This window comes from Cryptotermes secundus, unplaced genomic scaffold (genome assembly GCF_002891405.2).
Source record: "Cryptotermes secundus unplaced genomic scaffold, Csec_1.0 scaffold1729, whole genome shotgun sequence".
In the NCBI taxonomy this organism is placed as follows: Eukaryota; Metazoa; Arthropoda; class Insecta; order Blattodea; family Kalotermitidae; genus Cryptotermes; species Cryptotermes secundus.
The window spans coordinates 45,938-73,915 of record NW_019733345.1 but is presented as its reverse complement, the minus strand read 5'-3'; the positions used below and the strand labels follow the sequence as shown (position 1 = coordinate 73,915).

General features: G+C 44.2%; 1 protein-coding gene across 1 annotated transcript in view; it reads right to left on the bottom strand.

Annotated features, from left to right (window-relative positions):
• The window catches only part of LOC111868126 (allatostatin-A receptor), a 47,484-nt gene extending 24,465 nt beyond the window's left edge, over window positions 1-23,019 (bottom strand). Inside the window, exon 1 of the mRNA XM_023858534.2 lies at window positions 20,329-23,019. Coding sequence (XP_023714302.1) covers window positions 20,329-20,562 — 234 coding nt within the window. The 5' untranslated portion in view covers window positions 20,563-23,019. The remainder of the gene's footprint in view (window positions 1-20,328) is intronic.
• Between the last annotated feature and the right edge of the window lie 4,959 nt (window positions 23,020-27,978).

Genomic DNA, 27,978 nt, shown 5'->3' with positions numbered 1-27,978 from the left:
GCTCGGTCGGTATAGTTCGCTTGCGGACTGAAATCACTGCGGACTGTTACATATCTAGATATATATGGGAAATTTGTGAGTATTATTATGATTATTATTTTTTTTTCTGGTGAGCTAATTTGGCGGTGGCCCTGATGATGGCATTGACCTGGATGGCCGGAGTAGGTCATGGTCTGTTTTGTTATGTATTTCTTGATATTCACAGTTGATATTTCTTTGTTCAGTTATCCATTTTTATATATATTTTTTTTGCCATTGTTGAATGTATAAGTTTTACCTTGTTACATTACAGTCATTGTAAAACCCAGTACGCCGTGTCGCTGTCTATTTGACTATGTACTAATAACCTGCCTCGAGCGGTTAGTGAGTGTGTATCCCCCCAAACAACAGGTAAATGAACTTCCCCCTCCCCTCTCCTGAAATCCTGGCTGGTTACAGTCCGGGTATGAAACGGTTCATTTCTTTTTGTGGGTTGCTTTATACCGCCGTCAGCATCAAGATTGTCAATATGACTTATGAGTTTAAAATGATGTGGAAGAAACCTGGTTATCTGGAGCCCTAATTGAGGTTTTTTTTTCCTTGGCACTACAGCCCCAGTGGGCCTAGGAATGGAGGTGTTATCTCGGTATTTGTGTGGAAGGAGTCAGAAAACCCGCGTAGTGATCCTGGTGTCTCATTCGAGATTCGAACCTAGCACCTCCCGAATATAAGTGTAGACCGTTGTCACTATGCCAGCCCGCTCTGGGAAGTAATCCATGCAGGGATATTTCGCGGATGGGGGACGATTACTACAGCATTTACATCGAATGCACACAGGAAGTGTGGGTTGAAATCTCAGGCCGAAAAGAACTATCATAACTGAGAGTTTTCGTTGTTTTCCTCGGTATCTGGAGGCAGATACCTGAACCGTGCCTTGGATAGGCCACGCCCACTTCCTACCAAATCCTTTCCAAATCAATATTCATCAATTACCCCTCCTTCCAACACCGTCTTATCAAGCAGCAACAAATTATTGTAACATATATGGGTGACTATAGACGGGATTTTGTTTGGTGACCCTCGTGACTACACATTAAAGATCACTGACGCACACAGACTAGTGTTCTCAGTCTATTACAGTATCCACTAGCCGTTTCCTGGTAACGGACTTTAACACAGGAACTATAACAGTCTCATACTCCACATATCACAAATAAAATCTTTTCTTCACAACCTCCCGTACAGAATTCGTCTCGTTCGCCCCCTGTTGTTGTAGAACCGCGTTTACCGCGCCGTTGCATAGCAACGGTGGAGGAGGCGGGTCACAGAAAACACCGCTTACAACAGTTTCTCTGTTGTTGCGTGTTCATTCATTGCCGTGGAAACCTGTTTGTTTGGTATCGTTACATAGTAACGGGTTTATATCCTACATTGTGTTTAATGTTGAATGTATGTATAAGGGCTGGGCCTTCTCGACCCTTGCACCATGACCTAAAAACTTGAAAATAGTCATTACTAACCGAATGTTTAGTCATAAACGTGATATTTTGCCCACAGGTAAGCTCTGTTACGGAGCAGATAAATACAGATTTCTCGGACTGCTAAACACACTGCGATCATTTCAAGTCGCGACGAAAACCGCAAATTCGTGTAGGCGGGAGAGCCCCACACACTTGTCGCCTAGCGGTGCTGCCGAAGTTCGGAAAGTCAGTTGTGTCGACAAGCCTATAAACCAGCCAGTAAACAAGAACCACCAACATGGCAGCAGGTGTCAGGTACGCATTCCTCCTTAACACACCGAGATCCACACATAAGTTCCTTTTCGGAAATAGAACGAAACTTGAAAATCAGAACCCGGTCTGTCCTGTACAAGACGTCAGCAAGACAAAACAACGGATTTATACTTTCTCTATTTAGTGATAATTCGATGTTTTTGTTCGGCTCTTTACTGTCCAGTTGGCTGGTGTCAATGGTCATGTATTTCCGAATTTACTCTGTGTGAACGGTAAGAGGTAAAGCTATCCCTCTAACAGGCCGTGAAAGCCCATAGGGGTGTGAAACGTCGAGGATCCCACATTTTTCTAGACAGTTGGCTCACAGATGGTGGTGAGGTTAAGCAAAACCATCCCTGTAGAATGTCGCGGAAGCCCATAGGGGTGTGAGACGTCGACGATGCCACATTTTCTCTAGACAGTAGGCTCACAGATGGCGGTGAGGTAAGCTAAAGTTATCCGTGTAACAGGCCGTGGAGGCCCAAAGGGTTGTGACACGTCGAGGCTGCCACATTTTCTGGACAATCGTCTCACAGATGGTGGTAAGTTAAGCTAAAGCTATTCCTGTAACAGGCCGTGGGGGCCCATAGGGTTGTGATACGTCGAGGCTCCTACATTTTCCAGACAGTTAGCTCACAGATGGCGGTGAGGTTAAGTAAAGCTATTCCTGTAACAGGCCGTGGAGGCCTATAGGGTTGTGACACGTCAAGGATCCCACATTTTCTAGACAGTCGGCTCACAGATGACGTTGAGGTTGTGAGCTTATCACAGTATTATAAATAATCACCTTCGTCTGTAAAAGGAGTTGTAACTGTGTGCGCCACCTGCTATTACAAGAACTCTTATATGTTACCCACAAAAATGTATCTGTATATTCCGTATGGTTCTCACAATGAACAGCGACTGTTTCCCTAAACAGCATTAACCTGCTGGGCTTTGTAGCGGAGACGTAATGTGTTTCCTACGAGGTACGGACTGAACTCTGCATTCTGCCCACACAGTGTGTTTGTGTGTTCCGTATGGTTCTCACAATAAACAGTGATTATATCTCTAAACAACATTAACCGGCTGGGCTTTGTAGCGGAGACGTAATGTGTTTCCTACGAGGTACGGACTGAACTCTGCATTCTGCCCACACAGTGTGTTTGTGTGTTCCGTATGGTTCTCACAATAAACAGCGATTATATCTCTAAACAACATTAACCGGCTGGGCTTTGTAGCGGAGACATAATGTGTATCCTGTGAGGTTCTCACAGCGGTGGTTATGAAGAGGTGTACCTTCTGGGATATAACGCTCTGTAGTCAGTTTAGAGAACAACCTACGTTTCGGAGGAACGCGTCGCTTACTTCTCTAATGCTTATCTGCTTCTTTCTTGCTGGTTTCTTCTTTGGCTTACTCTTCGACCATAAAGACGGAGGAAACCTGATCCTACGAAACGTCTTTTCATTTTCATCGGAATACACGACGTTAAATCCCGGAAGATAGAACTGTTCGAGACGTGGAGTGCTTCTTGTGAGATAGGGACTGAATTCAGTCTCAGGAGAATGATTTCATTTTGGCAAAACTCGGATGAAGTGTTATGTGCAAGCCTAAACGAGGAGCGAGACAATGGCCGCCACTGAACGAACGTGCTTATACTCCATCGCTGTGTACTCCGAATGAGCGCAGCTGGTGAGAACATCTCCAGCGCCGTGGAATTAGACGCCCACTGACGCTCCGTCACTAAGACGCATCTGCACAGCGCTTTCATTAGTACGTGGTTCCCATTGGAACTGAGGATTTAGGGTGGCATTAGGGAAAGGGTACGGCTGAATCTGAAGCCACTTGACACCGGATCACAACACTCGAACAGGCGCCGAGACGTTGCGAATGCCGTCCGTCCGTGACGTCAGCAGTGGCGTGCTGACGGGGCCAAATTGCGGCTTATCTGCTAAACTGACGAGTGATACTAAACAAGCATAACTGATACTGCAGGCTTATGACATGTAATTCACTGTAGTCTGGTCGAAGTTTACCGACGTTTCGGAGGAACGCAACTGCGTGTATCCTCACGTTGGATGATTAAGCCAAGAAAACAACCAGCCAACCGGTAAGAGGTAAGCAGAGAGTTATGTTTCTTTCTTAATGGTCACTTGCTTGGCTCAGTCGTTGACCCTAAAGATGGAGGTTGTCTACAGGTCTGTACGGCGCCAAAGACCAGAAGATACCGCTGCAAGAACCTCAAATCAGTTTCCTCTTCGTATGACTTGAGGTCCTCACGGCGGAGGATGTGATGAGTAGAAAAAGATATAATTCTTCCGGTCTCTGCTACATTCAAATCTACCGTCATCTCGTCTAATGAATTATAAATACTTAGACGTAGTTTAGTTGGCCCATGTATAGCATTTAATGGGGGGGGGGACAAGCCAGAAATACCGCGGGTTCCGATGAGGTCACTGGATATCTCAGTTGACTTAATCTTTCCAGCCGCACTATGGCCCGGGGATCGACTCAACCTCTAACAAAAATGAGTACCAGGAATATTCCTGGGGGTAAAGAGCGTTTGGCTCTTAAGGCTGACAACATCACCGCCATCTGTTAGCCGATTGTTTACAAAATGTGGGAGCCTCGACATCTCAAAACCCTATGGGCCTCCACGGCCTGTTACAGGGATAACTTTACTTAACCTCGCCGCCATCTGTGAGCCGATTGTCTAGAAAATGTGGGAGCCTCAACGGCCTCTTAAAGGGATAGCTTTACCTTCTTTTACTGCATTTAACAGGGGCCACAGTACCGAAACGCCCTGCAGTACATTGAAAAAGACAAACTAGAAGAAAAGTCACTCAGTACAAGTTGATCTATCACTTTCGGGTGCTCATGTATGAAAGTGTAACTTTTGTGCCCGCTTGCTTTCTCTGCCGCGGACCTGAGAGCACCCAAAAATGTTATGAAGTTTTTTCTTGCCAATGTGTACGGTACGTTGAAGCGATGCGCGCGTATTTGGTGTGGAGTTTTCGGCGCTACTCGAACTCTCATTCAAGTTCTATGTATATAATTAAACCTTATTCCTTCTTCAAAGTTTTTAAAGTTGTCTCTGTTCTTGACTGATTAAGCACTACGCATGAAGGCGTATGGGAGAGTGGATGTATAGATCCACATTTTATTTACCTCGGCAACTAGATGGAGGCGTGTGATGAGCTTCACGTCCCGGCCGCTTTACCCCCCCCCGGACCCAGAAGCTGCCTACCCATCTCCAACTAGTGCCTAGGTCAAGAGTATGTGGATCTATACATCCACTACCCCATATACCTTCGTGGCGTATTGCTTAATGAGTTAAGTACAGGAACCACTTTACCTTATGTATTGTGTGGTACTGACTGGGCAAACAGCCATACCCCGGAATAATAAAGGATATTTGTGATCGGTTGGTGATGAGACTGTAGTGTCATATAGAATCTACAGGGCGTCGCATGCCCTTGCTTTAAAATTTCGCCACCTGAGTCAGTTCTTCATGGAACCAAGTGACTTTTATGACGCCCACAAAAATAAAGTCCTACATTTCATTCGAAGCGTAGGATTAATAAAGGGTTAATCCACAGGGGAAGCACAGTAGATCATTGAAGGTCGCAGTGCAAGGGCCGGTTTTGTGGCCCACCCCTCACACTCATGCCCTTGTTTCGGATCTCCCTGCCTGGCTGCCTCTGTCATCTGTGTGATCATGCGCTCTTTCGGAGCATTTGCTGCCCTTAGGAGCGTCAGTCCGTCCGTACACAAGGACGAGATTGAGCGTCATTAACTTTTACACTGAATAATTTTGCGAAAAATTGTCAAGCCATTTCAATTTTTATTTACGTGAAACAAGTGAAAGGAAGTTCCGCTTTGCGCGGAGACCCACTTCCGTCTCTGCGCATGAATGGTTACGTAATTATCGGAAAAATGTTGCGAACAGACGCGTTAGAGAAAGATGGAGCACGCTTTATATCCGATAAGCTTTCCCCTAAATCTTACGAGTTTTGAGGTAATCAAACTGAAGCTGTATTTCCGAACTGAAATATTCAACAATGAACCGTGACTTCCTAGACAGAATTAAGGAAGAGACCGGAGGAAATGCCACTTTTTAGACTGCCCTAGAATGCAACGCATTGCTCTATTGTTGCACAGTTTTGAAGCATTTGGAACTGTGGTTCGATTCCCTGCAGAGGCAAAAGATTTTTCTCTAGACCAGTTGTAGATCCCACCAAGCCTTCCATCCTATGCACTGGATGTCGGCGACTTTTTATCCCGGGGGGTAAATCGGTCGGGGCTTGAAGCTAACCACTCATCTCCATCTAGTGCAGAGGACAGGAATAATGGATCTCTACGTCCGCTCCCTTATATATCTTACATGAATAGTACTTGAATAATTAAGCACAGAGACAAGTGTATCTCTTACTGAGCAGTTCGAGTATTATGGCGGAGGAATTCATCGTCTCCTGAACTATTTAGTGTAAAGTTTCTTGCGCGTGGAGCGTTCGCGCTTGCTGTATATGCTTCTACAAGTCTTTTCCTTAGCTTTATGAAACCTTGCATTAGCTGTGCTTATTACTGAGATCGCTTGAGACTGCGTGATGGTGCGCATGTGCAGTCTTATTCCGTCTGCTGACAGTTGACAGAAGAAGACTGTAGAGGATCTTTACTTTGTAACTCGTCGCCTTGTCAACATACAAACTATTGAATAATTGTCCGTTGAATAGTCAACCGACGTTTCGGAGGAACATGTCGCCTCCATTTTCCGGTTCAGAGAATAAGCCAGATAAGAAAACAGGGTGAAGCAGTTAACAAGCAGAGAAATGTGCTTGCCGAAATTTCGTATTTTGTAGGAACAAGGAGGGAACTGTAAGACAACAAGTCAGTTCCCATTGGCTCGCTCAAAGGACAGAGTGAACCAGTAGGATTGCAGAAACAGCTTGGCAGTTCCCACACGTGCAAGCTATTTATTGTTTATTTAATTACGCTGCCAGTAGCTCAGAGTACATCAGGTCAGGTCAGGTCATGTTACAACTGACGGTCAGTCAGTCTGTCGGTCTTGGTGTCGAGCCCCAGCCGGGGCTCATGACCAGATATTTCTTTTGAATGAAGGTTACTGTCCTGTCTATGTGTAGCGCCCTCTCTGACGAGAGGTCGGGTCTGTCATTTGTTAGTCTCAGAGTACATAGCGTTGAATGGCAGAATGATTAGTGAACAATGAATTTGAAGCGATGCAGTCTTGGCCTAACTTGATGTACTGTCTCGATCTTTGCTTGGAGAGACTTACGAAAGCCATGGAGAACTTGAGAATATCCCATATGTGGGTCGAGATAAGATTCTGGTACGTCCCTCAGCAGAAACTTGTAGTGTCCTCCCACCCAACAGCGATTCTGCAAAACGACTGGACCTGATCACAACGCCGAGCTGCACGTTCCTGTCTACAGAGGTCCGTACAACAGTTGGAATCTTTGTGGCATTCATATTTGGTCCCGTTTTAGAAGAAATGACCGTGATACAAGTTGCATAACTTTGCAAAAAGTACGTTTATGTCAAGTAAAGTAAAGCTATCCCTATAACAGGCCGTGGAGGCCCGTAGGGTTGTGAGTCGTCGAGGCTCCCACATTCTCTAGACAGTCGGCTAACAGATGGCGACAAGGTTGTCAGCCCTACGCGTCGGCCGCCCCTTACCACTAAGAATATTCCGAGAATATTCCTTGTATTCATTTCTGTTAGAGGCTGAGTCAACCCCAAGGCCACAGTGCGGCTGGAAGGATTAGGTAAATTGAAAAAAAAATCCAATGACCTAATCGGGATTCGATCCCGCGACCTTCCGGCTTGTAGCATAGTGCCTCAACCAACTACGCTACCGCATGCTTCAAGTATGTTTATGTCAGATACTTAAAATGGCAGACCGTACCCGAAGGCTGTAGTCGTGTCAGAGAAATCATGAACACAGCTGACGGGATTTGAATTTGGCTGCCTAACCTCCCACCCTCCCTTCATTGCGCACCTCCCCTCAGTCTACATAAAGAGTAAGCCAGGAACACAGACCGACAGACAACCTGTAGACTGAGGCTGATAGGCAGGCAGTTGGGGGGAAAATTTGTCATCATTCTTTTCCTGATCCGACCTTATCACGTTTATTATTTGTTTTAACTGCAAATGAGTTTTTACCTGCTGACAGCGGTACTACAGTAAGACACAACACACAAATAACGCACATAATACAAAAATAACACAGCACACAAAACTACACAAATAGCAAAGGACACACTACACACAATGAATACAATGCAAATACATCTACAAGTACAACAGATATAATTACAACTACATTTATACATATAAATTAATATTAATAAAATGTTGCTATGTTGATAAGGATGAGAAGGCAAATAAACTGAATCTGCGGACTTCTGATGAGGCAGACATATCCCATAAGCGCTGCTAATTTCAGGGGGAGACAGTCCTGTGAGCAGGTTAGCTCACTGGTATATTTGCTGTCGCGGAATGGTTATAGTATGGTACATCTGTTACAAAAACATAAAACTGCATGATGAGGAGCTTCATAACTTGTACTCTTCTCCAAGTATAATTAGATTGATCAAGTCAAGGAGGATGAGGTGGGCAGGGCATGTAGCACGAATGGGGGAGACGAGGAATGCGTATAGGATATTGGTGGGAAAGCCAGAAGGAAAGAGACCACAGGGAAGACCAAGGCGTAGGTGGGTGGACAATATTAGAATGGATCTTAGAGAGATAGGATGGGATGGTATGGATTGGATAGATCTGGCTCAGAATAGGGACCAGTGGAGGGCTCTTGTGAACACGGTAATGAACCTCCGGGTTCCATAAAATTCTGGGAAATTCTTGAGTAGCTGCAGAATTGGCGGCTCCTCCAGAAGGGCCCAGCTCCATGAGTAAGTAAGTAAGTAAGTAAGTAAGTAAGTAAGTTACAAAAACATCGATTACGTATTGATCTTAGCGAAATGTCGGCCTAATGCTTTTAACGTATAGCTATGGCTCACATGTTCGTCACTTCTTGGAGCGTTTCCCAAAGAAAAGTTCATAAATTAACCTTCTGTCTAAATCATGTTGATTTGTGCTCCGTAATAACTAGAGATCAGCTGAAATGATTTTCATGAAATTTTAATATTTTCAAATATCACGAAAATTCTCTTGTTTCGGTTGCAAGCGAGCAGCAATAAGCAGAACTTCACTGGAAGAAATTTATGTTTCTGCGCACGTCTCGAACGCAGCTCACAAAGTAGTCATCGGATAGAGAACTATTCCGAGCGGACATTGCAGATTAAACCCGAGCTGTACATCTTATGTAGAGTAAATCGGCCGCGTTTCAATATATTGAAACAAAAGCGAGTGGACTAGCCTGTACTGTTTAGTTTGCGCGTATGTTTCCTAAATTCATTCATTTGTGGATTCTAGTAGCCTCCAATTTAAACTAATGTTTAAAGCCGATAGTTGCATAGCATCGTCATGAAATATGTTTGTTTGGTCTGCGAGGGGAATATTCTAGAGCAGCCGTGTCAAACATGCGGCCCCCATAGCCACAAAGTGCGGCCCCTCAACTTTTAGACCTAATTGATATTAAAATCAATATTAAAATTTTAGTAGAAATATTTTTTATAAAGACAATTTTCCAAGAGACCAGAAGACAAGAAGTCTCAGGCAGACATAAATTAGCAGGCTGCAGGAAATTCAATGTTTTGCTATTTCTAACATGATCTCTTGTTAATGTTATATTTTAGCGCCCTGTTGCACTGATTTAAGTCCATGATTTATTTTATCCGTCTTCTAGTGCATACATTCATCTATCCCCTCTTCTCACTCGCACTACATGTTTCGGCACAAAAGTGCCATCTTCAGGTGCTGATCCAATCCACGACAAACTAGTTCATTGCATGCCTTGTCTATACATACTAAAATAACTAAAATATATATTTATCTTATATACTGATAAATGTTAAGTGTTAAAATATTAAAATTGTACAGGATATTTCATTCCTACGTCGTGTTTCATTACGCGAGTCACGTTTATATAACACACGCAGTCACAGGAGCAAGACGCAACACAGAGCACAATACACGATAGTGGAAGAGTGCTCCAACAGAAGATGATAAACGTGACTCGCGTAATGAAACACGACGTAGGAATGAAATATCCTGTACAATTTTAATATTTTAACACTTAACATTTATCAGTATATAAGATAAATATATATTTTAGTTATTTTAGTATGTATAGACAAGGCATGCAATGAACTAGTTTGTCGTGGATTGGATCAGCACCTGAAGATGGCACTTTTGTGCCGAAACATGTAGTGCGAGTGAGAAGAGGGGATAGATGAATGTATGCACTAGAAGACGGATAAAATAAATCATGATTTCTTGTGTAATCTCTCTTTTTACATATTGAAAAGCTGTTTGATACTTGTCAAATATGGCATTCTCTTGCTTTTTAAAACTGTAAGATGTGTGACTTTAGGTAATTATATTGAAATTATTCCTAAATCTATATAAATAAAAATTTAATGTTCGTTTGTCTCTGATCGAAGATCTCCGAAAGTTCTTCACCGATTGCTTTGAAATTTTGATACAACGTTGCATTCGAATACGCGCGTTTTTTATATACTATATAGATCTCACACCTGTGACAGGTAAAACAGGTAAAAACCTGTCACATGTTCCGAATGCAGCAGTCGTTTCCATAGTAACGCTAGAAGAGTTGCATAGGATAAGAGGTTCCGTTGCGTAACAACGGATGAAACCGGAAAGTATACTTCCATGGAAACGCAATAACAGTGGGCCATTGCATAGGAATTGCCGAAACAACAAACGCGTTTCCCCGGAGATGAGAGGATAAGAGGTTCCGTTGCGTAACAACGGATGAAACCAAACACTTCTACGGGGTGTTCTGTCGTCCATCGAATACCAACAGATCCTTGCCTAGGAATAACCGTGGCAACGAGCACAGAACACATGAAATCGAACCTTGGGCGAAAGTGCCCTCTATTGCGTCCGAAACCAAGTTATAACAGTCCGGCTCCGAGGAGTTTTTTGGTGATACTGGACGTGATACTAATTGTACTCGCTGGTGTAAAAGTGGGCGTTCAATAACTTATTCACTGAATCCGGGACGTATGTGGAAGTTATTTGTCGCACTGAATAGGAGACACGTGACCACAACAACGTTACATAGGTAGCACGCGACATATTCTTATTATCAAAGTACACGTAACTAATGCAACAATTTAAAAGACATCAAGAATATGTCACTCACTAAAAATGTATTTTAAGACTTTATGATGCTAAAATCATGTGTGACATACTCGTATGTCACACCTGTGACAGGTTGGTTGGTCGTTAAAATATTAATTGTACTCAATATTAATATACTGTAACGTGTAAACGTCGTTTATTTCGTGAGTATAGTTTATTTTTCATAGTTTTTCATTTCGTTTTCTTAACTGTTCTCCTTATTTTTCAGTGCAATTGGCGGTGGGAGTGAGCTGTGTCGATTGATCTGCGTTTGAATTGCAATATTTCGTTAGTATTTTTTTTTTGTTTCTCTCTTTTCCAGTTCGTGTTCTTTCCTTTTAATGTTTTGCAGTTTTATATGTTTTTGTTATAACTTTCTTTCTTCTTCTTCAATGCAATCGATCTGCTTTAATTCATCCAAATAATGGCTCGCAGAAGATCAAACTTAGGTCGTCGTACTCACGGAGCGGAAGCAATTCACTCGATCTGCCACAGCAACGCGTGGCCGGGTACAGCTAGTAATAAATAGAATTAAATTTCCTTGTCTCAAAATCTAATGCATATTTCTATTTTGAAGTGCGGCCCTGGACTATTATTTATAGGGCTGAGGTGGCCCTCTGTACAAGTTGAGTTTGACATGACTGTTCTAGAGCAATCGGCTCTGAGGTTTTCACAGCGGTGGCTAGTGGGATGTGACGCCGTGTAATCCTGTTGAAGTTCACCGATGATTTGTATGAACATAATGCCTTCATCTTCAGGGTGGAAGAGCAAGGTTAGGCAAGCAAGCAGCAGGCAGAGACAGTCCCTGAAGGTGGAAGAAATATGTTCTCATGAAAATTCAATTGAATTATATCAGACAACACCGTGTCATATCCCAGAAGATGGAACTCTTCATAGTATCTCATTACAGGTTTGCTTTCCCTCGGAACTGAATTGTATGGATCTGTAGGTGAACATTTCGCACAATAGAAAGCCAAACAATGGATTTGTTAATTATTCCCTTTCCTTTGTATTCAAGACAATAAACATTCCCTGTGGTTCCCTGTAACCCCCTTCAGTGCTCCGGTTTCTTTTTAAGCTACTCGTAAAATAAGGCATATGTTCCTTTATGTTTGTTCATAGTTGCAGTTTCGACAGTTGGCTGAACTGTCGGAAGATGGCACCGTTATACGCTAAACAAAATGACACAAAAGTATGTCCGTTTGAACACTGAAGGAAGACATTCAGGGAGATAAAAGTCCTGTCAGTTCCGTTTCATTTGAAATCTTTTCGCTGCTGTAGGTGATGTTAACTCACGCCATTTCAAAGAGCTTCAGTGTTTCCGGAGTTCAGCATGTCTTTGTCTTTTGGAGAACAAGTGTAATGTCCGGTTTGTACGCCGACTATCCTGAGGTATTCCTCATGGTTATCTTCAGACACTCAGGAAAATTTCGGGATAGTGCCTCAGTTTTAAGTTACGAACGCTTCCTTCCATATCCTTGTCAGTTCATTCTTTAGTTAGTATCCTATCATCCGACGCCCTAAGTATAGAATGTCTACTGTCAGCATCGTAAAGTAAACCATAATAAAGGTAAAATTGTCTATGTGCTTAACTACATAAGCACTACTCCATGAAGGTGTATATTTTTTTATCTCGGTAATAGTTTAACATGAGTGGTCAGCTTCACGCCCCGGCTGCTTTACCCCCGGGGAAAGACTTCCGGTACCCATTAGATAGGGAGTTTAGGTGGGCGTCATAGCCGGTCTCACGGCTTAGAGAATAGAAAATTCTTGACCCTGCCGGGACTCCAACTCTTCCCCTCAGTGAATCAGGCCGTAGCCAATCGCTATACTGACTACGCTATTCCGGTTCCAAAGTAAACCATAATACACACAAAAAAACTGTAATTAACTCGATATCTGTAAGACGTTTCCAAAGAAAAGTATTGGACATAAAATATCTGTTTGAGTTTCCTCTGCAACTTCTGGTCGAAACATTTTTCGCTCCGGTAAACATTTGGTGAGTTTACGCATAGAAATGCGAGCACGTCTTCATGTGAACTGTCCGTTATTGTTATCCGATTTTCAACACAGTTGTATTTTGTTGACAGATGTCAGTGCAACGCCCCAGTGTTAAATTTAATTGAAATATTTTCGGCAGTTTTCCGGTTGTTAACACGCGGACAGGCAGAGAGTGCGAAGAAATTGGACGCATCTTTGCAACTTTTCGCTGCGAACATGCGCCCACGCATTGGTCCCCCTCCCAGACAAGTGTCTACTGCAGTTTATTGTACTTGCACCTGACAAATGTCTGTTATACGCGCGCCTTTGTACTTCTGAACATCAAGTCAGTTTCATGAAATTACAGCTGTCAGTTACGCGACCTCGTCTCGCGACGTTCTGTACCACATGTGTTCACACTTCAGTTTATGTTGAAATTAAATGCACAGTAGGCTATTAGGACTACTATTGTTTCTCTTAATAGGCAAAATGGAGCAAAATTGTAGTTCTGAGTCTCAATCATTTCCATTCTTCGTTCACTTAACGACATTTACGAAGAGCGTGCTTCAAATGACAGGATAGTTATGAACATGGGAGATGAGTCTTCCAGGACGTGACTCCGTGAGAAGTCACATAATCGCACCCTGTGGGTGGAGGAGGAATGTGAAACGAAGCAGCGGCGTAGTGTTTAATTAAACTCTCCCGGAGTCCGGACTGAGGAAGTGATACAGGTACAAGAAATTCTCCCGGAGTTTGGACTGAGGAAGTGATACAGGCACAAGAAATTCTCCCGGATTCTGGACTGAGGAAGTGATACAGGCACAAGGAACTCTTCAGGAGTTTAGACTGAGGATGCATATTTCTATTTTGAAGTGCGGCCCTGGACTATTATGAGGTAGTGATACAGGCACAAGAAACTCTCCCGGAGTCCGGACTGAGGAAGTGATACAGGCACAAGAAATTCTCCCGGATTCTGGACTGAGGAAGTGATACGGGCACAAGGAACTCTCCCGGAGTTTGGACTGAGGAAGTGATACGGGCACAAGGCGCTCTCCCGGAGTTTGGACTGAGGTAGTGATACAGGCACAAGAAACTCTCCCGGAGTCCGGACTGAGGAAGTGATACAGGCACAAGAAATTCTCCCGGATTCTGGACTGAGGAAGTGATACAGGCACAAGGAACTCTTCAGGAGTTTAGACTGAGGAAGTGATACGGGCACAAAGAGCTCTCCCGGAATCCGGACTGAGGAAGTGATACAGGCACCTTCTGCCTTGTAACATAGTTCCGCAACCAACTACGTTACCGCTTACCCCATACGGGCTATAGTACTCCTCATAATGACGTCAGTGGACCAGGCTGCAGAGCGTCGAACGGAAACTTGGTTGGGAGGGACTGCGTAAAACCATGGAAGACAGAATATGCGGTACCCGGACCGGGTTTGGATCCTGGAACCTGCCAGATGCGCAGCAGGAAATCTAAGCTCTCCTCCGCGGCAGTGGCGACATGAACGCCGCTGTCAAGACGCCTGATCTAGTTTCATGAGACAGTGAGCAACAGGAGCGCGAATGTCAGAGACTCTCCGAAACCTCAGACGGCCAGAGTGACGATATCTTATGCACTCTTCATAGATTTCCGCTCCAGAGTGTTCCATTTTCCTGTGTTTGTTTATCCTGTAACGCAAACTGGTTTGCCGGGAGGAGCGCGTGATGGACTGTAACCGCGGGTTATGGATCCTGTTCGAATTCTCCCTCCGATTGAACCCACGAAACTGAATTGTACTCGTACCTGTTTGTACCATCCAGTTGAACAGTGAAATCCTCTACATTTTGTCCACAGAGGGTTTCGTAGGATTCTCGAAATAAACAGCGTTTTTCTTCGCCCCCTAAACAGCATTAACTGATCGGTCCACTCTTCTTTGAGAGGTTGATGAATTTTAACGCATGTTTACAGTCTTGCTTGTAGCATTTGATATGCCTTGCCTGCTGACACACATGTCCCCGGCTCTCTGCTCCTTGGGCCACCTACGTCCAAATCATCACGAAAACATGGACATCTAAACTTAGAGAGTGGAAATAGTAGAAAGAAGGATAATATTAAAAACATCTTACTGAAATAGAGTGAGTGTTTGAACTTAATTAAGCAAGTTCGGGATAGAGTCCGATGGCGGGCTGTTGTGAATATGGAAATGAACTTTCGGGTTCGACGAAAAATGATCAATTCCTCGGCAAAGTTATAGCATTATGAACTCTGAAGAGACGCTCTCCAGAAAGTCAATTAGTGGATTAGTTAGACAGGTATGTAGTTAGTTTAGCTGGCTGTCAGATTAGATTGTTAGTAATTAGTTGTTTAGTTTGCCGCTTTTTTTATTGCTAGTGGGGTGGGACAAGTCCCTTGTACTGCGGCCACTTCTGGCCTGTTATACCAGCCCCAGCGCCACTTTGTCCACCAAAAATCCCACTTGAGCAGACCCGGGATCGAACCCGAGCCGCCGCGGTGGGAAGCCAGCGACTAACCGCTTGAGCTATGGCGCGGCCTTGCTGCTTGTTAGTTTCGCTGTGTTTCTGAGCATATTTCATCATCTGGTATTCCGAATAAAACCAAGTGATTCGAAAACTTTACCTGTTTCCATCTTCGGGTCTCAGTTGAGTTTGTTAGGAAGAGTTATTCTCAGTCACTACTAGGTCCAGTACGTGCATCCCGACTTTTGACCTGACGATGGAAACAGATTCATTTTCCGAAAAGCTGCGTTCTTTTTTAAATACCGAACGACGAACAAATTCGGGAAGTGCTAGAGTAAGTGCAGTTAGTTGCAACATCGTCACAGCCATTTTTGCATTTCACTTATTGGTTAGACGGGCCACATTACGTAGCTCAGTTAGATATGATTGCCTGTGACATGCGCCAAGGGCGTGTCGGCGATGCAGCACACAAGTTTAATTGCAAAACACGGACCAGTCAGTGTATATAATTATGCATGCATACTTGAGCTGTGCCGTGTTTATTTTTCTGTACATGTTATGAAAATATTTTTAGCACACGTAAAATAACAGATTTAGCTTCCAGCCACGTAATTCTGCACAGCGCATTCCACGTCTGTTTATTATCAGTTAGAATGTTTCCACACAAAGGTAAAGCTATCCCTGTAACACGCCGTGGAGGCGCATAGGGTTCTGAGACGTCGAGGCTCCCATATTTTCTACAAAATCGGCTCACAGATGGCGGTGAGGTTAAATAGAGCTATCCCTCTAACACGCCGTGGAGGCGCATAGGGTTCTGAGACGTCGAGGCTCCCATATTTTCTACACAATTGGCTCACAGATAGCGGTGAGGTTAAGTAAAGTTATCCCTGTAACGGGCCGTGAAGGCCCATAGGATTGTTAGACGTCGAGGCTCCCACATTTTCTAGACTCTCGGCTCATAGATGGCGGTGAAGTTACCAGCCCCCCTTTATCCCCCAGGAAGACTCCCGGTACTCATTTCTGTTAGAGGCTAAGTCGATCCCAGGGCCATAGTGAAGCTGGAAGGATTAGGTCAATTGCAGAATGCAATGACGTCATCGGGAATCGAACCCGCGACAATCTGGCTTGTAGCATAATGCCTCAACCAATTACGCCACCGCGTGCCCCAAACGTATAGCTGAAATTGTATACAGAGAGAGAGAGACTGGCTGTTTGAGCAACAAGATCTCTGTTCCTTGTAGTACATTCCTCCTTAGCGGGAAGGCGCGTCTTGCGGACAGAATGTAAATGTCGTGTTGACACTTCTCGGGAGCATATCGCTGAAAACTGAAGCAGTTCTGTAGCAGCAGACACGAATGTAACAACTGCACTCGAGTGCAGTTCCAGCATTCATTATGTGGGGTCGAGACTGCAGAATCTCCTTCAGTGCCATCACTGGAGTTCCGTGGAAAACAAACGTAATTTCGTCGCGAATTTATAGTGTGTCGTACAACGAAATTGGGTTAATTTACCCGAAGCAAACGAAATCCAGCCGGCATACCGCGCTTTAATTAACTGCCAGTTGCTCTGATGCGTCTTCAGTAGTATCCTCCTCTGTTGCTCGCTTCACTCGAGCCGGCCCGGTAAAGCGCTGTGGCTGCGAGGTGCCGTGTTGCTTTTGAGTAGCTCTCTGAGCCGTGTTACTCGGCTGCCGCGCGGTCTGAGGCATGGACTGGCTTCGCTCGCTCGGACGCTGGGGTCGTTAGTTCGAATCCCAATCAAGGCATGGATGTCTGTATACGTTTATTCTGTGTTTGTGTTGTTCTGCGTGTAGATAGTGGTCTTGCAACGGACTGATCCCCCGTGCAAGGAGTCCTACCGACTGAGTGTAGGATTAAGAAATTGAAAAATCGGCCAAGGTCCAACAAAAGGACCGTAGAGCCATAGATAGAGAGATAGATGCATAGACAGGTAGATGGGTGGGTAGATAGATATAATTTTGAGTTCGCAGCCTTACGAACTGTGTTGTACTGCTGGAACTTGGGAATTAATTTCCCCCCAGCTGTGCATTTACCTCCCCTTTTAGGAACATTTCAGCCGGTCAGTGATAAGCTGGAAATCTATGGGTAAGAGGATTAAGCGTTTATGTGATGAGTTGCCTGCCTGATTGGCCGTTTCCACGTGTAAAAGCGCTTGTACTGACCTCTTGTGCTCTTCATGCATTCACTAAGCACTAAATGGTCAATTTACGGTGATGTTCGAAATCTCTTAGTAAAGGGAGACAGCGTTTTTTCGTTACTGTGAACAGAAAACGTCGATCAAAATAAGGTAGCCTGGGAATGTGATGCCGTATAGTCTTGTATAAGCTCACCGACGTTTCTGAGGAACATGCTGTCTCAGTCCTGAGGGTACAAGAGTGAACGAGACAACGAAGCGAGGCCATGCTTTCTGGTTGTTTGTTGTTTCGAAACTTAAGATGTAGGTACTAGGTTCCTTCGAAATGTCTGTGAAATTCTACCGGACTATACGCCAACACGTGCGCTGTGAGATCCTCGAATCCATCGTTAAGTCTACTTAGGATTTTGTAAGCTTGGATCTCTCACTTGGTCGAGAAGTTACATAGATATGCACAGTAACTGAATTATGTTTATGATAGCGGAAACACTGACGAATATGATAACAGCAAGGGAGGTGGGTCGAAGTGAAAAGGACTGGACCGGGCTAAATCAATTAAGCATTGGGCTTAGTGCCATGAAGTGGCTGTGCATCGACAGACAGGTTTCTCAGCATATGGTCAGATTAAATTGCTTCCGTCACAAGTAATTAACTCCACCACAACAAATTCGTAATGAGTAAACCAATATTCGTTTATTATATATATTTGCTGCATATTTCGATCCAACTGGATCATCATCAAGAAAAATTTCATGAAATTTACATTTTTTTTATTGCTAGTGGGGTGGGACTAAGTCCCTTGTACTGCGGCCACTTCTGGCCTATTGTACCAGCCCCAGATTATAGGTGAAAATGATTGTGGAGCAATTGGTGGAATGAAGATTGGCAGGGGAAACCAAAGTACTCGGAGAAAACCTGCCCCAGCGCCACTTTGTCCATCACAAATCCTACTTGACCAGACCCGGGCTCGAACCCAGGCCGCCGCGGTGGGAAGCCAGCGACTAACCTCTTGAGCTATGGCGTGACCCAATTAAATGTACTAACTCGAATTGTGTTACTAATGTGGATCCATAATAGTGGTCATAAATATAAATTTCATTATAACTCTTGTGTTTCATTACATTTGAATATTGTTCTATTGTGTTCTGTATACGGTACCAGATCTTGTTCCTATTAGATAACGGGTGTTCCCCTTCTTTGGTTTTGCCTTCTTTACAAACAAATAGCCACTGAGCCAGTGAAGAAATTTCATAGAACCTGAAAGTTCATTACCATATTCAAAATAGCACGCCACAGGACCCCCATCCTAATCCAGATTAATCAAGTCTACACCCACTCCAATATTTAATATAATTCTTAATAATATCCTGCCATCTACGCGTCAGTCTTTCAAGTGATTTGTCATATACAGAAATATTAATGAAACCTGCCAGTGTTGCACTTTAACCTTACCAATTCAGGCATTGTGGTTTGTTATTTTGCCACCGTGTTTTGCTTTCTGATGTTCTTCGCGTCTGCCCCCGTACATACGGGAGAATGTGAACGGTACTTGGAAACACGGTGGTACGTGGTACGCTGACTAACACGCGAATATACCGCTTGGTGTGTTTGCTCTCGATAGCAGATGGACAGTATTGAAAGGATGTTTGACAGGTTTGCACAGGGGACAAATAGAGTGCGGAATTGCACACAATACAGAGCATTCTTCCGTGTGGCCAACGCAGAGAGGTAAAAGGTAAAACTATCCCTCTAACAGACCATGGAGGCCCATGAGTGTTGTCAGATGTCGAGGCTCCCACGTTTTCTAGACAATCGGCTCACAGATGGCGGTGATGTTAACTAAAGATATCCTTGTAACAGGCCGTGGAGGCCCATAGGCTTGTGAGACATCGAGGCTCCCACATTCTATAGACAATCGGCTCACAGATGGCGGTGAGAATAAGTGAAGCTCTCCTGTAACAGGCCGTGGAGGCCCATAGGGTTGTGAGACGTCGAGGCTCCCACATTTTCTAGATGGTCGGCTCACAGATGGCGATGATATTGTCAGCCTTACGCGCCGGCCGCCCTTTACCCCCCAGGAAGATTCCTGGTGCTCATTTCTGTTAGAGGCTGAGTCGATCCCAGGGCCATAGTGTGGCTGGAAGGATTAGATTAACTAAAAAATCCAGTGACCTCTTCGGAAATCGAACCCGCGATCTTTCGATCTCAACCAACTACACTAGTGTGTACCCCAGAAAGGTTAAAGTATAGGACAGAAATATATTATGAAGAGCAAGAAGGTGGACAAGGTGCGGGGGGTAGCAGGTGGGAAAAGTGAAGAGGGTTGAGCGGGCTTTTGTGAATTAACACGATTTTTCCGTTTCCGTAAAATTGCTACCACCTGCCATCCGTGGCCAGCTTTACAGGTTCCACCTCTTGAAGGCGCCACTGGAAGTGCACCGCACTGCCGTCTGTGTTATAGACGCTATGATCTGGAGGTTCCGGGTTCAGATCTCTCCCGGCTACCTGCTATCCTGACTTAGAGTTTATCTACTCTTCCTCAGTCACTCGAACCAAACACCCAGATAGTACCTAAAGTAGACACGACAACTTCATTCCACATAGTTTACAATTGATTATTCACAAATAATCCCGTCATTAAACACAAACAAAACAAAACAGCTGCATAGTTCGGAACCAACAAAAAGTTGGAAGAATCGTGAGGCCCGCAGCCTGTACTTACCAGAGCATTACCGATCAGTCCTACCAACACGATGAGGCCGAACAGCAGGGGCACCACAACGGCCACTACTTTCTGTATGAGATGCAGTGACTCCTGAAACGGCTCCTCGTCGAAGTTGGTCTCGTTGAGGCAGAAAGCTATGCTGATGTTGCCGGTCGCGTTTAGGCAGGTTCTGTAGCGTAGGGCTGGGATGCCAGCCCCTGGAGGTGGATGGATTGTCGTACTGTCGGCCATCTTGAGGACTGGCACTATGAACACGCGATGGCAGCGCTGTCTATGTGCAGTTGCGAGAAGTTGTGAGACAACTCTCCGCACATATCCCTACGCCCAACAAAGAATCGCGAATGGTAACGATATCAGAAAAGGGCTCGCTAGAAATTGCACCTCTACTTTGGTCCACAGGTTGATGACACTTCCCGGGACATTGGCAATATTCAGTTCACTAACATTCCTTTAACTTCTGACTTGCGTTTCACATTGCCACGTGACAGCAATGAGTGGCACGTCTTGTGACTTCGCTCTTGTCATGAGAAAGTAATATACAAACGGACAGGAATTGTTTTTGCAATGCGATTGGCAAGTCAGATGTTTCAATTGGTAACGTTTGTGGAAATGTAGGACAGCGACGTAATGAAACGCGTGTGTTGATAGAGGAAGTAGGTTAAACGCTTGTTTGTTGCCTGCTCCTTCAACCAACGTCTCTTCTCTTGTTTGAACGTTAGAATTTGCAACAGAAAACAGCGCGACACCAAAACGTTGTACAGAACGTCAGTAGCAAATGAGAAATAAGGGAATTAATAGTAAATTGTGTTGAGGTTACAGTGTAGAAATACAACCGAATAATTCTAATTAAATTAAATTACATTATAATGTTAATAACATTATATTTAATTTATAATATAATGTTCTGTCGGATTGTTTGTTGATTCACATTTTCTTTAATTTTTTTTTTGACGCTAACATTCCAGACAGTAGTGATGTCACCATTAAAGTATTTGTGAATTTGGAAGATAACTGAAACTTAATTTGATTTATTGATCTGGCAATAATTGTACAGTTTTTCTCTATGGTTGAGCGATGGAAGAATATATTTCCATCTAACTTCTTGCTCAGTAGTTCTCCGCTGCTGTTTGCAGGGTATCAGCTCCGTAATTGATCTTGTCACATTTTTTCCTTGTCGTTTTATTCGCGATGGAGCCAGAACAATGCGACTTCATTCGCTAGAGCTATGTTTGCCGGAACGCGCCTTGCGCGACGGTATGCAGTCGTTAGTATCGGTCGAGCAGCTTGCAAATCACACCCAGTCAGGCATTTCAACAACGCTCTGCGTGCAGTAGTTCTCATTCAAATTTTGAAACAGCCGCTCTTCTGTGGTTGGCTTGCACATTAATTGGATTCCTTTACGGCTCAGTTCGTCATCAGTCCTACAGCGATCATTGCTCTAAATTATTGCGGGCTGTAAATTGTAGTCTTTCTTAGTCACACGCAGAAGCTTACAAGAGCGTGAAACCGCGGGACTCTGAGTGTAAGAGTAGATGTATTTCCTTAATAAAATTCACTTGAACTGTCTTCAGATGCAGCTCAGTCTGTATTTACAGCTTCATGGAAGCTTTTAAGCTTTCCTCCGCTAAAATGCGCGGAAACTTTACATCAGTCGCACGAACAGAGAGCTTAAGTTACTTTCAGTCTTGATATCGTAATACGTTGATCTCAGTTTCAGTCCTGTTGCTGGAAATTTACTTTTCTTTACTATATATGTCGTATGGTGGGTAAACCATTATACTGTTGTTTACGGGAAGTAAAAATATTTCATTATTTGTAAACGGAAAAATTATCCGACACTGTGTCGGGTACCTGTTCGTTAGAACCCCCTTATCTAAGCCAACTGTCAGATTCTAGTCCAAGCACAAACATGAATCTCTGATTACGAGACACTTCCGTACTAGTTTATCGACATAATTGTCAATCAAACTTTTGAAGACACTTAAAAATCCCTAAAGTTTATTATCTTTTCGCGTCATTTGCCAGATTGAAGTTCTAATGGAACTCTCTAATACAAAAACTGGTTTAGATTAATTATATCGCGATGTATTGACGGAGTCTGGTGCGGATTGGGGACTTTAAGGAAACTACATTTCCTTAGTCCCTGCATCACAGGTACACTTCTAGAGTTAATTGTTCAAAAAGTTCAGTTTAATATAAATTAATATTTTTATGGTCCACTGTACGTTATACAGAATATCGGTTCAGTGCTAATTAGTTCTGTTTCAACAGGGAAGTGGCAGATGTTAATTAAATGTCTGTAAAACAGTAAATCTTTCTTATTTGACCTTCCGTGAATTTTATTTCGTGACACAAACATTTATTACTATTAAATCTCGAAATCTTTTTAAAGTTTTATTTTATTTATTATATTCGTGACAAGGCGTCACTCTGATCTGAACAGACTGGCTTTTTGAACTCACGTCACATTCACTGACAAGAAGAAAATTACTGAGCGTTTTTTTACGGGATGAGATAATCTGCTCTGAAGTTCAGGTCAAACTGTTCTGAGAATAATTACATGAGACTGCATTCAGCACGTCAAATCGTGTGTTTAAATTTTGTTCTTAGAACTTGTGATGTTAACTTCATGTAGATTTTATCTGTAATTGCTATTACTGTGTAACATTAGCACACAACTTCAGTGTAAATAAGTCAACGCGTGCCTCAGTCACACTTGCAAATAGAATCGCCTAACGCGACTTGACACACCATATCGCGTGGTCTCAGTTCGTACACGAAACACAGTTTTTCTGAAATTCACTGAACCTCTTGGCACGTACGTGTAGCGTTGTCTCTTGTGTTGAACTCGATTAATTTCAAATAAGAGCCTGATTATTAACACATTTTAAATTTATTGTTTCCGTCATGTTGCTTGTGACACTTAGGCTTCATAGCACCAAGAAATAATGTTTTCACTCTTTGTCCTGGGACCCCCAAATTTCACTGTCTTTCACATTAACTGCTTCAGTCAAGTTGCCAGTCAAGTTCAACTTGCCTGCCCAAGTAATGAACTCATGAACTCGGCGTTCTTGGTTCACAGTCGCATGCCGCCTTAATACGCCCGATCTCACTGTTTGAAGCCTGAAATTAATATAAATAACGTTTAAAAATGTAAGTCCCTACCTCACAGGAAACATATACTATTCTCCATTACAGAGACAAATCGGATAATAGGGAAGCAGTCACTTACTATTCCCATAGGAAACCCATTGGTATGCTGTGTTGGCGAAATTCGGTAACTACTGGGTTCAAGAGCGTCAGTGAAGCTGCTGGTTCCCTTTAATTATGTTTCACTTTATTTACATGAAGTTCCATTGCAACACGGGCAACATTTGGAAAGAAGGTGTAAAAGTTCATGCATTAAGAGAGCAGTACACAAAGAAGCACTTCCTCGTTGAGTTCTAGAAATTCGTGACGCATTTGTGATGCGTGTTGCAGAAACACTCACTCTTAATCCTGCAGAAGTTGAGGCAGCCGTTGCTGGAAATGTTCTTTTTTGTGTCAGTTCGGAAGTTACATTGCGTAAGTATACGTGTTAGTTCCTTGTAAACATTGCACTTTCCAAAACTATTTAAAATTCATACTGCGTGATTATTACAAACGCGAACGAGTTTCCCAGACAGAGCAGCGTGACACTTTGACACCTGTCTGTCTGTGAGGGCCACTTATTTGGCGGGCGTTGCGGCGCGGTGTCGAGCTGACGGCGTTACTGGTAACACGAGACACGGCGTCTATTCGGGTCAACCTGGCGACGGGTACTGACTGAATGGAGCTGCTTGAAGCGAGCGAGCAGCGAGACGCCAGGCATCGGTGGTGCAGGAAAAGCGACGACGCAAGCGTCTATTGTGATATTAGGAATTCAAATGAATCTGGAAGGTTCTGGTTTATTTAAGCGCTTCGCGTTTAATTCCCACGGATTAGTAGCATTTAACCGGTTGGTTCACAATTACCGTTACGTCTTGCTGATAGTGAGCAGCGTTGCATACTTATTACCCGTTCAGGATGTGCCTTCATTTGTCTGCCTGCTTCACCATTCTGACAATTTCTTTTTCCTGACCCACTTCTACAAGCTTTGAGGTCCCACTTTGTGTTTCTCATTTGTGCTGTCTCTTCTCCACAGCGTCGAGACATCCTCAGGGGCCAATCCGACCTCTTACTCAAGTCTTTCCCTAGGATAAAGCTGCCGTGGCCTGAATATAACCGCCCACTTACACATAATGACGATATTGATATACGTGTAGCTGTACCTCCACACCGCCATACGTCCTCATGGCGTGATGCTTTATTTCCACCCATTTATCTTTTATGTGGGGAGCCAGGATAGCGCAGTCAGTACAGCGACTGGCTACGGGTTGGACGACCGAGGAGTCGGAGTTCGAGTCCCGGTAAGGTAAAGAATTTTTTCTTCTCCACGTCGTCCAGACCGCCTCTGGGGTCAACCCAGCCTCCTGTCCAATAGGTACCGGAGGCTTTTCCCCCGGGGGTAAAGAGGCCGGGGCGTGAAGCTGACCACTCACCTCCAGCTAGTGCCGAGCTCAAGAAGATGTAGATCTATACATCCACTCCCCCATACGCCTTCATGACGTAGTGCTTAACTAGTTAATGTAACTTCTATGTAACGACGTTCCCGGCACATCAGACGCCGTCGCGCCTAGCGATGGAACATTGAGGTTCTGTCCCGACATTTGACTCGAAGTAAACCTTCTGTCAGGATAGCCGGTGTTGTGGTCATGTTTCGAACCCAGGACGTTCTAGATACGAAGTTCACATGCCGTGAACTGGATCGTTAGTGCCGGAACTGTGGGTTCCCGACGTGTTGCCGAAACCTGTTCGTTTGTTCCCTTGTGTGAACTGTCAGTGCGTTAACAAGAACTAAACGTTTATGAGGATGCTACATCAATACAAATATTGTACGTGTATTTCTCGACATCATCCATTGTCCTGCTTTTATTTAAGACATGACGTTTCGGAGACTGGATTCTGACTCTGTCTTCAGGTAAAGCCTACTAAGTTGGGACAAATCTATGGAGCTCACTCACTCGCTCACTCATGGGAGCTGAGCTCTTTTTGAGAAGCTGCCAGTTGTTCAGCTGCTCAAGAACTTCCCAGCATTTTATGATACCCGAACGCTCATTACCGTGTCCACAAGAGCCCTGCGCTGGCTCCTATCCTGAGCCAGATCAATCCAATGCATAACATTCTATCCTATCTCTCTGAGATCCATTTTAATATTGTTCACCCACCTACGCATTGGTCTTCCCAGTGGCCTCCTTCCTTCCGGCTTTCCCACCAATAACATATTAAAGAATATTTATTACCTCTAAAGTGGACTCCAAAACTGTTAATACATTTATCCCACTGGGAAATAAGACGGTCAATCCCATCCTTGAAAAAGCCTATGTTATGTCTACAGAAACATATCTTTACCCAGCCACACGTCTCCGTCCGATGCAAACCAATGTCCACGAATGTCTTCCTTCAGGTCTCCAAAAATGTGAAAATCACATGGGGAGAGATCTGGGTTGTAGGGGGGATGTTGAAGCACTTCCCAACCAAATCTCTGTAGCGCATTCCTCACAGAGTTGGCAGTGTGGGGGCGTGCATTATCATGAAGAAGGATAATGCCGTTGGATAGCATTCCAGGGCGTTTTGACTTTATGGCACGTCTCAGTTTCTGCGGTGCACCGATTGTGGCCCCATGCTCGACAAGCAGAGGGCCCTTGCAGTCAAAGAAGAACGTCATCATCACTTTACCGGAACTTGTATGTACGGCTTTGGATTTCTTTGGTGTGGGAGAATTCACGTGTTTCCACTGTTGGCTCTGCCGTTGGTCTCGGGTTCAAAATGGTGGCACCAAATTTCGTCCCCAGTGGCAATACGGGACAGAAAAGCATACTCTTCCTTATGGTATCGTTGCAAGTGACCCAGTGATGCAGCCATTCTCTGAGTCTTCTGTTCCTCCGTGAGTTAATGTGAAACCCACTGCGCGCAGATTTTGTGGTACAGCAGGTGGTATGTCACACTGGCGTGTACGGAGCCGTGACTTATTCCCACCAAAAGACTAATTTCTTTCACAGTGATCCGTCGGCTTGCCCGGATATGACCATCCAATGCAGCAATAACACCAGGAGTGATGACACGATGAGCCTCTCCTGGGCGAGCATCATCTTGCAGTGACACACGTCCCTCTCGGAATCTCTTATGCCACGCCAGCACACGCTAACCTGACATGCTGTGTTCGCCGTGAACAACAGACACGCGACGATGAATTTCTCGTCCTCCTACTCCTTCAGCAGTCAAAAAGCGCACTACACTTCACTGTTCTTCTTTACCCCCCTCCATTACTGATGTTGGGCGACCCCACGTAGCGCTAACCTTACTTCCAGCACAATAAACAAGCAACTAGTGTGCAAGGGCACGTTGTCACTGTGCTTTCCTGAGTCCCCACCAGATGTTCGTACCGTAAGCAAATTCCAGTGTTACCAACTTGCGCGCCTTGTGAGTTATGCTTGGTGACCAGTTTTCGTTTGACTGTCCCTTATACTACAGTCTCCAAAATGTCGTGTCTTAAATAAAAACAGGAAGATGGAAAATTCCCAGAAACATAATATTTGTGTTCCAGTCTATTACTTAAGCCTGTTTTGCTGTTTTCAAGGCGCACAACGGCAGCTCTAGGTTTGCAGGAAAGCCCAACCAACGCTGCAGACGTCTGACTGCTACATTCAAGGAAGCTAATCCCTTGTGCCGCGAATTTGATGCAAGTAACATTTTTAAATTCAGCGTATACCGCACAAAAAGAACTCGAAGCCCCTTTAAAGTATTGGTCATGTAATGTGCTTAGAGAAATAATCGCCGGTTATTCTGAGAAACGTACGAAAGAGAACTCGCTCAATATGTATGAGGAATGAAGAGCTTCCGGATGCTAAAGCTGGTGGTATATATAATTACCACTGTGCTTTTAAGTGTAATCAGAAACATCCTAACCAAGGCTGTGTACCTGCGTGTTTGGGGGTTGGTTGCGTTGTTGTGCGGGCTATGAGATCAATATACGCAGGGGCAGGTGTTGATGTTATTTGGTGGAAGTTCTGTAATCAGTGCAAAGGGTGGGAGGTGTTGACTTATCCTGATAACATCTCTCGAATTATTACAGTAACAACTGGCTAATATTACCAGAGCCTGCTGATAAACCTGTCGCACATTTCGCAGGGAATGTACACTGCATTTCCTCCGTCTTAGTTTTTAGGTGATGTTTGTTGTCGTCTGGATGTACCAAAGTACCGCCTCCTCCTTCTTACCCATGTACGAAACTGCACGGTGTCACAACCCAAAAGACCACAGCATGTGTCAGATACTTCAACGTTAATTCGATAAATGCATCGACACTTTGATCCTCATGAAAAATCGTGAGAAATCATTCATGATCACTAGTAGTCGAATTCTGGTACTGGTATCCGTCGGAATAAATCTCGGTATGGCAACGGGCTGGACTGCCGGGGTTCGAGTCTCGGCAAGGGACTCTTCTCCACAGTGTCCAGACCGGATCTGACGATTACCCAACCTCCTATCTGATGGATAATGGGGTAAAGTAGGCAGACCGTGAAGCTT